The following is an 18768-nucleotide window of genomic DNA, read 5'->3' as shown; positions in this document are numbered from 1 at the left end:
CAAAGGGGCGAGGGGTGTTCTTTTGTAGTGTATAGATCTAGCTTATCCTCCTTTCCTTCCTTCCTCTCCTCCTCCCTGCAAATACCAGCACTTTCACGTTTTCTCTTTCTGGAGCCCCAGTGTCTCCCCAATTCTTCTCCCAAGACCTCTTCCCGTGGAACGGTCCCTGCCTCCAAAAGAGACATGGGAGCAGGACCAAAACACTGGGGTTAAGAGCAAAGCTCCTCCTGTGCTGCTGTGAGGCTGGCTGTTAGCTACCCCATAAGAGATGAGGCCAGTTTAAGAGTAGAACCGGACTATAGACCCAGGCTTTCTCGGCCAGAGGCACAGCAGAGATGGGTGACGTCACACACTGCTGTAGCCAGCTCTGGCTTCAGAGCCCAGCTGTACATTGCTGTTGTGGGTCCCCATGCTTTTTCCCTTTTCCAGAATGGATGAGGGCTGGAGACATGGCTAAGTGGGTAAGGATACTTACAGCCAAACGTACTAACCTCAGGTTGGGTTCCAGAAAGCTAGGATAGAACTGATTCTTGAATGTTGTTCTCCGGCCTCCAAACATAGACCCAAACACTCACACTCACAATAAATAAATAAATAAATGTAAACAAAACCACCACAACAACAAAAAACAGGAGCCATTGTGTAGTCCAGACGACTACTTAACTACTCGCTGCCCAGGTTTCCTCACCGCTAAATGTAGATGTAGGTGGCCACGCAGATACTGTATTAAATTACTGCGTACATGCATTAATCTGAGCAAGTGAGGATTGCCTGCCGTGTTCACAAGGCTGTGGGGTGGGGGAGCTGTGCACCTACTAAATGACGATCTCTTTGATACCAGAGAAGGTTGGAAGTGTGTAACATACAAGATGCCTATAATACTATTACAATACCAGCCAGTGTCACCAGCATCAAGGCATAGGGGCGCCTTGTGCACCCCACATGACTCTTCCACATCCCCGAGGGAGAGAACTCGGAATCATAAGAGGAGGTGACTGGATTACGAACCCCTAGAAGAGAGGAAGTGAGGCTGCTGTTTGAACCCAGGCCTGCCTGCCTCCAAAAGCACACACTCACTGCCATGGCTCTGCACGAGAAGCCTTGCTGGCAGGAGAAAGGCTTCTCTAAGTGTGTGCCCTCCCCGAGTTCTGTCCTCTGGAGATGACAGTGTAGCCATTTGATGAGGAAACCCACAAGGAGGCAAACAATCTGGTCATAGCCACCCTGCCTTTCCTGGGTATCTTGTATTTTATGGTAGACTTTGGGGATAAGAGCCACGCCCACATGTCCCCCTTAAGTCCCCCTTTTATTTTCTGCTCTCACTCTCTGGCTATGACCTGACCTTTGTCAGGTGTGGAGTTTTTTGTGGGGGGGACTGTTTATATTAAATATATTTTATTAATTTATTCATATTACATCTCAATTGTTATCCCATCCCCTGGATCCTCCCATTCCTTCCTCCCCTCCATTTTCCCCTTACTCCCCTCCCCTATGTCTGTGACTGAGGGGGACCTCCTCCCCCTGTGTATGCTCATAGGGTATCAAGTCTCTTCTTGGTAGCCTGCTGTCCTTCCTCTGAGTGCCTTCCCATCCAGGGGACGTGGTCAAATATGAGACACCAGAGTTCGCGTGAAAGTCACATGTGGGGGGACTGTTTTGTTTTGTTTGGCTTTGCTTCGTTTGAGACCACGTCGCTTTATGTAGTCCTAACTGTCCTAGAACTCTGTGTAGACCAGGCTGGCTTTGAACTCACAGAGATCCTCCTGCCTTTGCCTCATTGGTGCTGGTATTAAAGGCATGCACCACCACGCCTGGCTTTGTCAGGGTTTTATTTTGTATGTTGTCCACAAACATCCTCTGGGAAGTGACAATCACCTCAACTGGATTCCCTGCTCGCCCATGCCCCGTTAGAGTAATCCAGTGTCTGGTGAATCATCTTGTGTGGTGCATTCCCTGACTTTCATCCACACAGCTATCAAAATAGGATCAGCAGACTCAGGGCTCGGCCTTGTGAAAAGCTGGTGGCCACCCACCATCTATTTATTTGATTGGAAAAGTCCAACGTCCAATTTGCTGGGTTTGTAGGAAAAGGTCTGCCTGGGTCTTTAAAGTAAAATGCATGTGTGTATGTGTGTGTGTGTGTGTGTACGCTCCTCTCTGTATTTATTCGAATGACCTGCAGTATAAGGGTTCTGTTGACAATGGTAGGCTGGCAAGATGCCTCAGCTAACAGAAGTGCTTATATGGAAAGCTGACAGCCTGGTGCAATTCCTGAGCCCCACACAAAGGTGGAAGAAGAGAAAATACTCTCTGATTTTTTCCCTTGACCTCTTACCATGTACATGCCCATACATATCTTATATACAAACCGTAACACACACCATGATAAATGAAGTAATTCTCAAGTTCAGAAAAGCACGTATATAAGAAAAAAAAATGCAGAGGGTGCTGGAGAGGTGGCTCAGCGGTAAAGAGCACTTACTGCTTTTGCGGAGGGCCTGGGTTCAGCTCCCAGTACCCACACGGCAGTTTATTAGCAATACATAGCTGTGGTTCCAGGGGATTTATATCCTTTTCTGCTCTCTGCACCTACTAGACGTGGGTGTGGTGTGCACACATGCACACACAGGTAAAACACAAATATCAAATCTAAAAAAAGAAAAGAGCAAAAGTCTTTGAACTGTAAATAGTCCCATCCACCAGAAAGCAGTTCCTGTTTATAATTTGGCTCATGTGTTTCCAGTTCCCCAGGAGCACTGTTTTGGGAATCTTTGCTCCCCTGTGAGCACCTTCTGTTTTGGGAGTCTCCCGCACACCTGCCTGTCTGGCTTAGTTGTGCATTTGTCTGTCTGCTGCTTTCATCCAGTCGTGTATTAAGACAGTTTTCTACCTTGATAGATGTTTCTAGAATGCGACTTTTAATGATGACATAATCTATCAAAAGGAAGATGTACGATTTATCTAGCTAATTTCTTCTTGTTGGACAGCTTGTGTTTTCAGTGCTATCCACATTGCTGCATTCCACATCGTGGCACATTAATCCTTAAGCACGTCGCTAATAATTCCTTGGGCTATCTCTCTGGAGGTGGTGTTGGCTCAGGGGAGAGGCATAATTTTCAGACTTTTGATAACCGTGGCCAAACTGCTCTTAGGAAGGAAATTGGTTTTTGATAGTCCCTCCTACCCATGTTAGCAGCATGTGAGAGTGCTCATTTGTAACCACCTGTGCCCATCCTGGATATTGTATTTCTTTTCCATTTTCCACGCTGATAGGCAAACCACTTTCCCATTTTCTGTGTCTGTGGTTTGTGCATGTGTTCATGCTTTGTGATATGTAACTTCTTATTGCTATTCTGCCCATTTAATCACAAGGTTTGTATGCGATGTCATCAACGCTATCCATCTTCTTCTTTCCGACATCTCCTGGGTTGGCTTTTAAAGGATGGTTGCTCGTCCGCCTTGCATTCAGATCCCTCAAGCTGAAGTTGAAAGAAATTGGAAGCCCGCCGTCTTTTCAGCTGAGAAAGGTCAGCAGGCAGTGAGGGCTGAGCTTGTAACGAGTCTGGGAGGAAAATGCCCCCCTCCCTGTGTCTACTCCTGGGCTGAGAAATTGACATTGATAGAAACAGACCTGTGCTTTGGACATTGATCCCAGGCCATAAAACACTCCATTGCAAACCCATTGAGACTCATCTTGAGCAATTGTATTTGTGATTCCTAGAGCATTGTTACTGAGAGAGGGAGAGAGAGAAAGAGAGAGAGAGAGAGAATAAAAAGACAAAAATTAAAAGAACATCTGAAAAGCAATTTATTTCAATTATAAGGCACTAAAAGGCTACCTCGTGAGCAGTTGAAGACTTACATGAAAAGGAATCAATGTCTTTCTGGAAACTTCTCTGCCTTCATCTTGGTCACAGTCACCCATGGCTCCCTTACAGATTTCTTACAGATTCTATCCAAAGTCAGGGTGTCACCTCCCCCAACACATACCTTGTTTAGCCTGTTGATTTTTTTTTTCTTTTTGAATAGTAAGCTGTGGCCCACTAAGTTATTAGGGGTGATGACAGTGAAGAACAGGGGATTCTAGATGTCAGTCTCTATCTATCCTTTCACATGGAGACTTTGGAGAAGGTGAAAGACTCAAAGGAAAGGGAGAGGGAACGAGCCCTCCATGAGGCTCTAGTAAAAGGCAACCGCCCCCCCCCCCCGCTTTTTGTTAGCAAATATTATACATGATGACAGTTTCATTCTATGTGACTATATTGGATTTTCATCCTATTTACCTCTTACTCCCTTCTCATTTCCACTGGCTTCCTTTTCCCAATCAGCAGTCCTCTTCCTTTCATGGTGTGTGTGTGTGTGTGTGTGTGTGTGTGTGTGTGTGTGTGTCTGTCTGTCTGTCTGTCTGTCTGTCTGTCTGTCTGTCTCAGTGGGTTCACTCAGTTGGGTTGATAACAGGAACATGGCTGACAGGTTGTTACAAGAGCACGGGCAACTAACTTATCAGTGGCTACTTCTGTGAAGATGTGTTCTCTCCCACCCCAGCACCCATTACCTGTGGTTCCCCAGGAAGGTGTGGGTCCTCAGGAGCCCCTTGAAAGACAAATTTCATAACATTAAAGAAATGCATCATTCCCCACTTGTCCGCCACCTCCTGGCCTTCCTCCTGGGCACTGGTACACTTCCCATGCCCGAGAGCCCGCTTCCCATCCATGGAATCACCTGCTTCCTTGAAGTTTTCCTTCCTGTGCACTTCCTGTTCTTTCAAGGTGCTTGCATTGAGCTGTCCTGGCAGACTCCCACAGATGTTCCCTCCACCCCCAGGGAGAGTGGCTTTCGCCATGTTTGCAACAACTCAAATATGCAAATCTGGGGCAGATGGAGCACATCTGTATGTCCCCAGGTTGACACGCAGATGTTGGTGATGCTGCAGAGAAGCTGCAATTGACTGATAGTATATTCTTACCAGGCCACGAAACACGGATGCCTTCATTCCAAGACAATACAGAAATAACAGTGTGTGCGACTTTTGTGTAAGGGGATGTATATAGCTCATGTGTATTCTTAGACCAAACTCGGGAGAGGAAGGAGAGACATCGGAGTTATTGTGGGAAGTTTCTCTGCCTCTGGCTCCCCAGAAGCTTTTAGTCCTTAGACGCATGCTGAGATTTTAGGGTCACATGTTCACCCACCCATTCTCTGTCCTAGTGAGCACGGACCACAGTGGTGACATTTGACACGCTCTTCGTGATCTACCTGTTTTCTTATTTTTTAAAAGATTTATTTTCATGTGTAGTAGTGCTTTGAATACTTACATATATGTGCATAATGTGCTTACTTGATGCCCTTGCAGGTCAGAGGAGATCATTGTATATATACTACATGCGTACGGTGCCTAAATAGGCCGTAAAGGGCTCTGGGCCCCCTTGTGCTGGAAGTATAGGCACTTGTAAGCCACCGTGTGTGTGCTGGGACCACACGTGGGTCCTCTGCAAGAGCAGCCAGTGCGCATAACCCCTGAGCCATCCAGCGTTCCTTCAGTCTCAAGAGAGACCCCCATCTTAAACAAGGTGGACATCGAGGACCAGTGTCCAAAGCTGGTCTTTAACCTTCACATGCACAAAGTGACCTGTGGGTACCAGTACTCTCATGACTATGCACATATCATACACATTTAAGTCACGCACACGCACACACATACACAGAGAGGGGGGAGGATCTAGGATCATTTTTATTTCTCTCTCTCTTTGTGTGTGAGTGTGTGTGTGTGTGTGTGTGTGTGTGTGTGTGTGTGTGTGTGTGTATTTTCAATCAAATTCTGAGGTTTCTAGAATCAACAACAAAGATCAGCAGCCGAGTGTCTGTAATCCTGGCACTCAAGAAGCAGTGGAGGCAGGGAGACGATGATTTAGATCCCAGCTCGGGCTGTTTAGTACAATTTTAAAAAACAAGTGAAATGTGAAATGAATTGTTTTAGTTTTACTAGAGAAGTCGCGGGTCCTTCCTAGATGTAGCATCCCCGCTGGTGGCCAAGCCTAAAAGGAAGGCTTTCTTGCTTGTGTCTCTGCCTGCTGCTTAGTGTGGAATCCCTTGCCCCCTTGTATGTTTTCTACGCCTGGATACACCTGAGATCAAGCCAGAAGACTTTTCTGCCTTCTAGTCTGTTGGGAACAGTGTACATCCAATGATCACTCGTAGTTAAGAACATAGAGAGGTGAACTTGCAGGTGCAGAGGCCTGAAGTGGAAAAGAGCCTGGAGCACTTGATACTTCAAGAAAGCTCAGGTGGCCAGCAGGGGATGCAGCTGCCAGGGGGCAGGGCTGGCGCAGGCCTGAGGTGCACTGCCTGGAAAGGAAGCCTGCTTCGTTCCTCAGAGGCCGCCAGGAAGGGGACACAGGCCATAAAGGGATTCTGGCCACTCAGGCAGTTAGAGAAAAGAAAACGGTGCACCTTGTAGTTTTTTATTTCTTACGTCATTGAAATACGCTGCTGGGGCAGAGTCCACACTGCCAGTTCTACTCATTCTGGAAGCAGGCTGAATGGGGAGGCCTTTTAAGGCCGTGTACCATCTCTGGGGCTGGGGTTGGAGAGCCCTAGATTCATAGCCAGACCCCGACTCTTACTCTCTTCCTGACCTTGAGTAAGACTCCTCTTTCCTCATTTGTGCAACCTGAAGACTGTTATTAGCATTGTGATTTTGCTATTGCTGCCCCCTGCAGGTGGCCATAGGAATCACAACAGGCAGAGAAGCAGGACCTGGGCACATCTTCCCACAGATTGTGGTTGTACATAAGAAGATGCCCAATCTAGAAAAATAGATGCATATGTATTCAAAATTGTAACTAAGAGGATGTTAATTATAAATATCTCTACTGACAAGAGGCTAGAGCCTAAATGTCCGGTGTAAGAACTCCATGTCGGTTGAGTATCCCCTTGTAGTGTGCAAACACGTAAGTTTAGTGTCACTGACTGGTCATGAAATAGCCCCTAAATAATTTTCTTCTTAAAGCAAGTGGAGCTTGGCATGACTCTGCATACCTACAGTTGCAGCTCCTGGGGGGTAGAGGCAGGAGAAACATAAATTTGAGTCCGGCCTTGAATTACATGAGACTCTGTCTTAAAACACCACAAGAAAGAAAGAAAGAAAGAAAGAAAGAAAGAAAGAAAGAAAGAAAGAAAGAAAGAAAGAAAGAAAGAAAGAAAGAAAGAGAAAGAAAAAGAAAGAAAGAAAAAGAAAGAAAGAAAAGATGAACATAACATTTCCATTATGAGTTTACTTATGAGCAAGAAGATGGTTTTGTCGTTGTTCTCTTTGTTTTGGTTTTGGTTTTTCATGCTGGGAGTTGAAGTCAGGGCCTTCACAGCATGCTAGACAAGTGCTCTGCCACCGAGCCAGCTTTGCAGATATCTGTAGATGGCTTTGCATGGTGCCAGACGGAGTAAAAAAGGACAGAAGACAAAGTAGAACTCTGGGTTCCTCTCTAGAATAATGCTTGACCCTTTGAGCATCTAACGTCTGCTCCAGGCACCAAATCATTTTGTTTTACCTTATTTATTTTATTATAGTATGCATGTGTGTATGTGATTTATGTGTGTGTTGTAGGTACACTCACCCATATGCGCACATGCAGAGGTCAGCATCTGCTGGGTTTTCACTATATTTTTTTGAGGCAGTGTCTCCCACACTGCACTTGGGGTATCCTGATTCTGCAAGCCCTTTCTCCATCTGCCTGTCTCTGCTTCCTACTCCTTACCCTCCACCCTGCCTAGTTCTGGGACCACAGACACACTCTTGGCTAGAGAGTCAAATTCAGGTCCTCATACTTGTATGGCAAGCACTTTACCTACTGAGACATCCCCCCAGATTTGTATTGGCTCATTGAACATCTATGATGCAGTACCACCGTTGCTCACTCTCATGCCTGACACGCTGAGTGCAGATTGCTGACTTGCCCCTGGTTACAAGCGGCAGAGTCTCTGTAGGTGTAGCTCTTACTTCTCTCTCTGCCGGTGAGTCCATGCTTCTTCCCATGAGTCCAAGTGTTTTGTGCGTTTGTTGATATGGAGATCTATAGGTTCTTGGCCTCGGCCTGTGACTTCAAGTCTGATATAATGCTTTGTTTGTGTTCTAATTTCAACACGTTCTTGGGAACTCTTGACAATATAGAAAGCTGATGAAATATTATGATGGATGAGTGGATGGGTGGGTGGATGGATGGATGGATGGATAGATAGATAAGGAGAAGAATTGATGGGTGGAAGGATGGATAGAAGATGAAAGGATGGGTGACAGAAGAATGAATGGATGGACGGATGGATGGATGGATATATGTGTTGTAGGTATATTCAACAATGTGTTCATGTGTAGAGGTCAGAGGTCACCATCTGTTAGGAGTCTCCATCTATGTCTCTCTACCTCATGTTTTTTTTTTTTGAGACAGTGTCTCTCCCTGCACCTGGAGCCCTTTGATTCCACAAGCCCTTCCTCCATCTGCCTGTGTCTGCCCCCTGATGACCTATCCTCCATCCTGCCTAGTGCTGGAACGACAGGCACACTCTTGGCTGTTATGTGTGTGCTGGAGATAAGCAAGGCACGATAGTAGAGAAGACAGAGCATGTAACGTGCCTTAAGGTATTTTCCTTAAAGACAGGTTAAACTTGACTTAGAACCTAGAGTGTGGCTGCGACACAAACACAGAAGCATGCCGAATGCCCTTGAAAGAGAGCCAGTCACAAGCTAGGAACACTCAGAAATAGTGAGGTACGGAAGTAGGACCTACTACGTGCCAGCTCCTGTTTAGGCAGTGTGCATTATCTTACTAACTCCTTCAACAGTTCCTTCTTACATTGCTGAAACAGGCACAGGGAAGCTAACTGGTTTGCTTAGTATCACAACAGCAAGCCATCAGCAGAGCTAGGAGCTCTTTCCATGTGTCTGACCCTGGGCAAGGTGTGGTCAGGAAGAGTGGGTGTGCTTCAGCCTCTCCTTTTTCTAGACCACTACCCTGGGTCTTCAGTAGTTCTTCCTCAAGGTTAGAGTCCATTCCCACAGAGATGAGCCTGCCCCCTGAAGTCTGAACCCTACAATGCTTTGTCACTCCTTGGATGCCAGAAAACTTATATGCACGACCTGTCACCTGAGAGCCCTGTACCCCTTTGTCCTGTTTCCTGTTTGTGTCTGTGCATGCATTTGAGCACGACCCATTACTGTGTTAGCATGCCTCTTTAGTCTTGCACTGTGGCCTTTTCAGGTCATTCCTCTGTCCTCTGCTGAGAACTGTGTCATTCTGGCCTATGATGTAAGAGGGACAGCAGAGTCAGCTCCAAAGAGCGGAGTGAGGTGATTCGCCTCCCGAGAGCACCATGTGTGAGACATGCGCACATAATTCATAGTTTCATCATCATAACATAGGCCTGGTAATGGAGAGCATCTGCCTCAAGCCATCTGCCAGGTCAGATCGGGACCACTCTGATTTGCACTGGAAGAGCACAGGGAAGTCCCTGGGTCTGGTGTTTTCTGTAGTGGGTGGTGTCGATGGTGGGCACCTAGCACTCTGACAACAGCCCTCTCCAACTACAGAGGGGGAGCAGGATGATGACTTTTAGCTTGTACCACAGAAACAGGTGGACTAAAGCTTTGTGACTTGCATGATCCAGACAGCTGATAATAGTCAGTTGATTGAGGCAGACTGGCTGTTTCCCAGGGTTGTAGGAGAGGAATGGCAGAGGTCAGCAACACACACAGACAATACCTGTAACTTTTACGGAAATGTTTGCATTTTTACCACATACAAGTGGCTGTCGAGCGAGGACACAGTTCCATTGGAGACGCCCCTGGCCATCAGATGTCTTTGATAAACCGGAATTGGGGTGTGCCTCTTGCCATGCCTCTGGTGCTTCCTCTATATGCCTTGCCTTTTGTTTTTTTGTTTTGGTTTGGTTTTTTATGAATCCCTCTTTCTCCTGAGTTTATACTAGGTTCAAGGGTATGGGTCAGTGACATGGTAAGAGCAGCTAGCAATTCTGAGTGTTCACCCCCAGAATGGGGGCAAACCGGAGACAGTTTCCCAGGCCCTACTTACAAGCCTGCCTGCTGTCTATTGTCATGTGTCCCTAAGGCCCTGACCTCTCTGCTGTCCTGGATGACCACTGTATGGCCCTGAATCACAGATTTAGAAGTTCTATTCGGGTAGTACCTTACCAGTCACAAGGTCTAACTTGATTATTGCCAGACTGCAAAATGGAGGCCCAGCAAGGACAGGGACAGACAGACCTAGCAAGACTACACGTGGCAGAGACAAGCCTGGCTCTCTTGTCTCACCAGTCTCGGGTCTTTGCTCTTTTCCATTATGTCTGAGGCAGCAGGCTGCCAGGCGAGCTCTGCTAAGAGAGCTAGTGACTGGCTTGGCATACCTGACTATGAGTGGGACCTTGCTGTCCCCAGATGGTCAGAACCACAGGAGTCAAGGCAGCAGCCTTGAGTGGGGGGCGTGGAAGTCCTGAGGAGTAGCTGTCCCTCAGCTGTCCTTCAGAATGCACTCCTCTGTTTCCAGACACCGTTTGAGAAGAGCCAGGGTGGAGGCTAGGGCCTTCTCACCAGGCATGCACTTTTAGTTAATTAAAGAGGGTGGAGTGGTGGGCATGCCCTTTCCGCTTCCAGTGGGCCAAGGCTGTTTTTTCGTGAGTGGCTGGCCACTGAAAGCGCTGGCTCAGAAGTCTTGTTTCTTTCTGGTTTTCCAGAAAAATACAGCAAGCCATAGAAGGTGCTGATGTTCTTGCCCTCCACGACCCACTGAAAGCCACATTTATCTTCAAAGAAGAATCAGCATCAGAGGCTCCGAAATGGTCTAAGGGATGTGGCTGGCAGCCCTACAGCTTTGTAATGAGAGAGCCGAAGTTTACAAGGGCTGGGAGTTGCTCAGGGCTGACCCTACGTCCCGAGCAGTGTCTTGTACCCTCACCTCTCCGTCCCTTCTCTTCTCAGGTTTTTAGGCAGCCTGGGGACTCTGGTGCAGGCACTCCAGGGCACACCTCCGCAGCACCAACAATGGTGTTCTCATCAAAGGCATTAACCTCCTCTCTTTCTCAAGGTTGCTGCCCGCCTATTTATAGAACTGACCAAGAGGAGTCGACCAGTTGCCTGCGAGAAAGAATACAAATGATGCTGATGCTCACTGCAGCGTTTCTCTTCTTCCCTCTGACTTAGCCAATGCTTTCCTGTGGTTTCTTCTCTGTGGAAAGTCCTATGGGGAGATAGGCCCTGCTGTCAGCTGAGCACCTACTGTATACAGAGACCCTGGATTTCATCCCATTTGACCCCCCCCACACACACACATATCTTTTTGAGAGGGCAAGCCACAGTGCCTCTCTGTAGACAAGTGCAGTTTGACCCTTTCTGCTAGCCTGTGCTCTCCCATTGTCATCCCCTGGCTGCATGTTGGTGATCATGGCGGCTGTGATTTCTTGTGGGGGTACTATTTACTATATCACCCAGTCAGGCTAGTCAATCATTTCTTTGGAGCTACCATGCGACAGCCCAAGCTTTGTGTCTCATCAGTCTACAAATGTCGTGGGGACATATTTTAAATCAGAGACAATGCCTTACCTCATCAGGCACAGGTGACATGAAGTCCTGCTGGGTGCTGGGTGATGCCTTGCCTGTCAGCAGACTGTAGGTATCACTGAGGCCTACCATGCTGCCGGATGGCCCCTCAGCAAGCACAAACATTGTGAGGCCGTTGTTGACAATAATGCTACAACAATCTTAAGGACCTACTACGTACACCGGGAGCTGCTTTGTCTCCCCAGGCACAGCCTGTCACTTATCTGGCCCAAGTGTTGTGAAGACCTACTGTGCACTTGTTAATACTTCGTTTTTCCAAGCATAAGTACCCTAAGAGTCTGCTGTGCACTGGGTGGTAATTTGTACCTAGCCAGGCCTGGTGCACAGAAGATCCTTGGTTGGGCCTTGCAGGGTGATTGGTCAGGCTTAATTTTATCAGATGCCTAAGATGGGATAGAGGATTCTTGCTAGTTGGGATATCATTAGACATGGGAGCTTTGTCCTTTTGGATCAAGGAGCAGTAGGCGGGAACGAGAGATCAGGAAGATGATGGCACAGAAGATGTAGGCAGCCTTCGTGTCTGCTGATCTCCCCCTGCGCCCTGCCATTCACTTTCTGTTTCGGTGGGGCAGGAACATGGGTCAGTCTCAGGCCCTTTCCTCCAGCACCTTCAGCTTAACACAGGTTTGATTGTCTCCGCTGGTCCATCAGGGGAGCTGTAAATCCTCCCCTGCACATCATCTCAAGAACCCTTTGTAAAGCGAGAGTTTTGGAGAGCCACATTGCTCTCAGCATCCCTCCCCCAGGGTGTGGCATTTGCCTGTGCAGTGGAGAGCTGGGCACCTGCCCCCTTCTGGGAGAGGTCACGTGATGGACTCCCATGGGAGAGCCAGGGCCCAGGGTGTCTGAAAAAACCCTCATCCTTCATCCCAGTTGTTCCTTGAGGCTTGTGGAGTTCATAGAGCCCAGAGCAGGGGATTAGGGTAACAGTTTAGTGACCCCAGCTTTGATGTTGTATTCTTGTTTTCTTATATTGGAAGCAGTGTGCTTTCATTGTACATTTCAAAAACCATCGCATAAAGGGAAAAGCAAAATAGCAGCCACCTGCAGTCCCGCTCAGAGGGAGGTGCTGGGCATCGGTGCTGTAATGGTTTGTTTCCTTGCATGATTTTTCTCTTGACATAACTAAGATTGTGCTAGCAGCCATGATTTGTAGCCTGCCGACCCCATTTAGCATTAGAATATGTCATGTCCAAGGCATTGCAAAGCCTCTGTCAATGCCATCTTCCAGCAGCATACAAGTCCAGGACCTGAAGAAACCTTCCCTGAGTCAGACCAGCCCCCACTGTGGGATGCACTGTCACCTAGGGCTGCCATGGTAGAATATCATGGGTGGGTGGCTTACGTCATAGGAATTGATTTGCTTGCATTTCCTGAAGCTGGAGCCTGAGACAGCATGCCAGTGTGATCAGGTGACCTGCCAGGCTTGCAAAGGACCACTTTTCTTCCTGTGTCCTATATAAAAGAAAAGACACAAAGCGAGCTCTGTGAACCTATCCTTTTCCACAGCTACTAAAGCCATCACGAGAGCCCTGTCTTCATGGCCTCATCCTCCAAAGGCCGCATCCTCACATTCACTAAAATATGGCTTCAGTTGTCTAAATTTGGGCAGAGCTACATACTGAAACCCCTAACATGAGGCATGTCTGATGTTAATCAAATACAAAGTGACTGTCTTCCAGAATCCATGCCTTCATCTTTGTTACAGGTGCATTGTGGGAAAGCAAAATGACCGACCTCAGCTTCTTCTACACCAGGGCACAGACTTTGCCTTACTACTCCTTGTGTTTCTCCATTCTTAGACTGGAAGATTGTACAACAAAGAGGGTGTCTACATTTGAAATCAGTAGTTACATGCAAGGACTGCTTCAGGGTCTGTGGGAGCAGTGAGTTCCTGCCCTTCCTCACAGAAGCGGCATATCTCTCTCCATCCACCATTGTAAGAATTGAGCTTGTAGGGGCTGGAGAAATGGCTTTGCAGTTAAGAGCACTGACTGCTCTTCCAGAGGACCTGGGTTCAATTCCTAGCACCCACATGGTAGCTCACAACTGTCTATAACTCCAGGATCCAACACATAGACATAGAGATAAAACACCAATAAAAATAAAAATAAATTTTTAAAAATTTAAGAATTAAGTTTGTAGGAAGAAATGAAGGCTGAGAGTTTAGATACTGTGACGCTAGAGCAGCTTTATTTTACTTAAGAGTTGGTGTCTCAAGATCTGGCTGCACTGTGGTCCAGGACCCACCAGCAAATGGGTAGAGTTTGAGAGAACACAGTTTACATGCTTCAGGCTGGGGGTTCTATAGTTAAGGAATCGGGAAAGGGTTGGGGAGGTGCATAGGGGCAGAAAGGAGAAGTCAGCTTTTCTTCTTAAACAAGCTGTTATTGAAACTGCAGCATCAGTTGTCTTACTTACAACCACCTGGTGTCTGCGGTGGGGGCAGCTGCTTCTCTTATGCAATCTCCAAATGGCTGGTTTCCTGCAACTCTGAGCTCATTTAAGGGCTTTGGGATTTTTTTGGGGGGGGCGCAGGTTGGGGTCTGGGGGCTCCTTTACCCAGATATAATTCCACAGGGATTCTTTGAGATTGTACACATGTTAAGCCATTGTTATCGGTGTTCCTGTTTTTTTACTCTAACCTAGTAATTCACTGGGATCCTAAGACCACTGTCATGCAGGATCAGTGTTTAGCTAGACAGTCTCACACGTGTTCCGCATATATTCCTTTCCTTTCAAGTCTTAGCACCAGAATGCATTGATGCTCACGACCCTTTGTAAAGTGGCCAGTGAGGTGGCTCAGTGGCTGAAGGAGCTTGCATCCCAACCTGGTGATCTGAGCCGGATACCCAGGACTCACGTGATGATGGATGCAGACAACCAACTCTCACAGTTGTTCTCTGACCCCCCACACATGTATACATGCATGTATATACATAAACACAAACAGATAAATGTAATAAAAACTTAAAATGATGTGGCATATCCCCCATAGACTTTAAAGCTTCTCCAGAGGACTTTCAGCCAATGTAATATGAGTGCTATGCAAGTAGCTTCTGCGCTGTACTATTTAGGGAATACCGACAGGAAACAGACTGTATATGTTCAGGACAGATGCAGACTTTTAAAAATCCTTAAATGTGTGTGTGCGCACGTATGTTTGCATGCATGTAGGGGTCCAAATTTGGTGGTTGATGTCATCCCCAATAACCCTCCATTTATTTGTTGAGACAGAGTCTCTTAGTTCTTTCCAGAGCTTGTGAATTATCTAGTTTAGCTGGCCAGTTTGCCTTGAGGATCCGGTCCCTGTAATTCCAACTGCTGGGGTGACAGGAGGATGTCATGTCAGCCTGACTTTAGGGCTCTTGGGACCTAATCTCACACTTGTATGGTAAATGCTTTTAGCAATACACTGAGCCACTCCCCAGGCTCCCCACCCCCCACGCACTAAAAACAAAGACAAAAACAAAACCCACCTTTGTTCTGTGGCTGCCTGAATCTGTGAAGCTATGGGTATGGAGCGCTGACTGTTCTCGAACCCCATGGCTCATATTTAGATATGAGTGTTACTAGTGTAACTCAGAGGAGGTCCAAGCTTCTAGGAGCCCTCGGTCGCCTAGGCCACACTCCATTCTTCTAGAGTCATTTGTGACATGTGTGATACCGTCTGGTTTATTGGGGGCCAGTCACATAGACACTCTGCGCTACCCACATTCCAGACTACAGAAGAGAAGTGGGTGTTCAGCATACCCACACTGTATACATAAGCAGTATAAAGAGTGAACCCCTACATGATAGACGGTACAAAGCCAGGGCCTCCAGCACCAGAATAGTGCCAGCCCCACACTGAAACCTAGCAAGGATAGCAGCCTCAGGCCTGCTCTGCTCACTCCCTGAGGGACGATGTGTTTTCTGTTTGGATCACTTGAAATAGGGTGGGCCCGGTGCTCCATTTTTACATGCCAACACTAAGGGCTGAGGGTGAGGGGTGGGGATGCGACTACACACAGGCTCCTCCTCCTTGTGTAGATTTTTGATAGAAGGTGAAGTAATGGCAGAGTGTGGGGGGTGCCCCCTCCCCTCTAACTGTGTATTCCCTTCCCTTTAGGCTCTCAAGGGCTCCAAGAAGCTGGTGCTGTCTGTGTACTCAGCTGGGCGCATCCCCGGGGGCTACGTCACCAACCACATCTACACCTGGGTGGACCCACAGGGTCGCAGCACATCTCCTCCCTCCAGCCTGCCCCCGTCCCATGGCAGCACCCTGAGACAACAGGAGGATGACCGAAGGAGTGCCCTACACCTCCTGCAGAGCGGAGACGAGAAAAAGGTGAGATCTGGCCAGGTCGTAAATGAGTAAAGACAGTGCAACTCGGGGAGGCCTTAGGTTTCCAAGCTCCTTGTAGACCCAGGAGCTCCCTCAAGGCTAGGAGGAAAGACCTAACTCTGTGACCAGGATCTGTTATGTCTTTTGAGTCCCTTAAGTTCTGTCTTCCTGCCTTCCATATGTCCATGTGTGGCCTGTGGGGTATGGATTGCCCTCTAGGATAAGTTGCTGTCACAGAGTGGTACAAATACTGTGGCTCAACGTGAGTCCTTTTCCCACAGCAGAATGGAGGGGACCTTCTGGTCTGGTATACAGCTCTCCTCTTGGACTTATTCTGAGCTATAGGTTCCCACCAACCACCAGCTTCTAGGGTGTGGTCACTTCTGGTAGCTGAATCTGGGCCATAGTAGGCCTCTGCTTTAGGACCCAGGATAGAGGACAAGAGAAAGCATGGGATATGCCCTTTACGTGTGACCTTTATATGCATTGAACTCTGCAGAGGTTCAGATCCAGGCGTAGACTGTGCACAGTCTACATCGTGATCCTGGAAGAGCCTTGGGCAGTGGGGGGCTTGGGCTGTAAACAGCAGAAACCAACTTGACCAACTGTACTTTGAGAGTGTCTCAGAGAGGTGTGAGCAGTCACAGAACTGGAGCTGAGAAACTCAGGGTGCATCTGATGGAGGATCCCCACCATTCCCGTGCCCTTCCCCTCCAGACTTCTATTTCAGGGAGGGAGCATCTTTTTAGCTGACAGGATGCCTCAAACCTTCACTGGCAGGACCAGCAGCAGTCTAGCTGGTGGGAGAAGTTTCTCCAGGCACCGCGGAGTTCTGAAGGAGGCCAGGCATCAGTAAATGTTCCCTATAGAGCCTTCCCCCTCCTCCTTCAGAAAAATGGGCTGTTTCCTACATGAAACAATGAAGGCAATGATTGAAATGGGCCCCCTGAATGAAGCCTTAAGCTCTCTGGGTGCTGTTTGCATAGTTCTGTTTGCATTGATCACATGAGTGCTTTTAGGACCAAGAATAACAGTCACTCTTGTCCTGCCAATATCTCTTGGACATTTTAGGACCTTGATCCTAAAACAGGAGACCACATAGCTTGGGGCTTAGGGCCAAGCTCCTTCCTCTGGAGACTCTTTCTTAGCTCTCTCTTTCTTCTGTCAATAAGACCGTAACATTTACTTAATGTGGTTTGTGTTCTTTGCTCAAACATCAATATGAAGGGTGCGGGAAGATTTCAGTGGCTTGTGAGGATGTGATGGTGTCTAGGAGAGCTGGCTGGTGTGTACAGGATGGCACCAGCAGGCAGGCCCTCATGCCTCCCAACCAGGGATGCCCACTTTAGACCACCTTGAAGGGTGTTATTAATCATGTGGGATACAGTCAACACCAGATTTTGCAGCCTTGGGCAGAGAACCTGCTTTGCTGTTTTCTGAAGCTGCTGTCCTGGGCAGAACCTGAGTTCAGAGCTGGAATTGCTATAGTTTTGGCTCGTCCTGACCTCCTATGGCTTTAACATTGCACAAGGTACCTCCCTGAGACCTTGAGGCCACCTGCAGGGTACACATGCAAGATAAAGAAAAGCTGTGTCTTGTTCCTTTTTCTGCTGTGACCATAAAAGTGCCACTGGCTGGGCAGTTTACCAGGACATGAGATTTGATCGGTTGGTAGCTGGAAGTTGGAAAGTGTGGTACCTGCACGTGATGAGGGCCATGGTGGGGACCACTGTATGGTGACACAGAGTCAGCTCAGGTCTCTCCTCCTCATCTTATAAGGCCACTAATGCCATGGGGTCCTAGAGGACCCACACACATCGCCTCATCTAATCCTAGTTACTGCCCAAGGCCTCCTTGCCAATACCATCAGCATATGCATTTGGAGGTTACTTTCTGTACACTGCAATCTGGAGGACATACTTATTTATTCTATGGACAAGGTAAAAGCCAGTGAAGAAAAATAAAATCCCCAGTGGGGCTAGGGAGTGACAGGAAGGGAGGACCTCTCTGAGCAGATGAAGATGACAAAGTACCATTTTGGAACTTGAAAATCCCAAGCAGTCAGGATAAGAGGTACAAAGGTCCTAAGGTAGGAGTGAGCTCAGTATCTTGGAGTGAGCAGGAGGATGTAGGTGGGGGGCCTTAGATAAAGCATCCCCTGGACATCATGGGGCAGCTTACATATGAATAGAGAAAGTGCATCTGAGAGAATGGGGAGAATGCAAATACCACAGGAGGCAGGATCTACCCCCATGACAGTCCAGAGGAGTCTCCACAGGTTGCACAGCTCAGTGTCGTGGGGCTTAAAAGGGACCACGCCAGTGCAGTAGAAATGGTTCGAATCACAGTTCTGCTGATTGTGAGTACTGTGAGCTGTGTAGCCTTGGACAGGTTATACCATCTGTCTGAGCCTGGGGTTCCTCTTCTGTGCCACTGCTGGGGAAACTCCACGGAAGTGAGGTTCTGGTTTGAGGCCTGATTCATCCTCAGTGCCTGGAACAGCACGGGTGTTCTTGACAGGAATGATCTGAGTGCAAGTGGCATGACTGTGCCAAGGAGGGCGCCACAAGAGCTACATCTCAAAGGCCACCAGCTCTCCTCTGGATTGGCTCACAGAGCAGCATGCCTGTGAGGCTGCTCCAGTCACATTCAGATCAGATATGGAGCAAAGACTGAGTGGTTTGCCTACATGGATGCATGTGCATACTTAATGCCTGTGGAGGTCAGGAGGAGGCATTGGATCCCCTAGAATTGGAGTTATAGATGATTGTGATTCACCATGTAAGTGCGAGGAACCAAAACCAGGTCCTCTGCAAGC

At 47.8% G+C, this 18768-nt stretch overlaps 1 protein-coding gene across 10 annotated transcripts in view; it reads left to right on the top strand.

The window, feature by feature from the left end:
• WHRN (whirlin) overlaps positions 1 to 18768 on the top strand; it is an 89528-nt gene that overhangs the window by 11495 nt on the left and 59265 nt on the right. For all 10 annotated transcript variants that reach the window (XM_084795030.1, XM_084795031.1, XM_084795027.1 and 7 more), the window contains exon 2: positions 15735 to 15953. In XM_084795030.1, coding sequence (XP_084651156.1) covers positions 15735 to 15953 — 219 coding nt within the window. The remainder of the gene's footprint in view (positions 1 to 15734; positions 15954 to 18768) is intronic.

This window comes from Acomys minous, assembly GCF_964271855.1.
Source record: "Acomys minous genome assembly, chromosome: 1".
In the NCBI taxonomy this organism is placed as follows: Eukaryota; Metazoa; Chordata; class Mammalia; order Rodentia; family Muridae; genus Acomys; species Acomys minous.
This window is presented reverse-complemented; position numbering and strand designations above follow the sequence as displayed.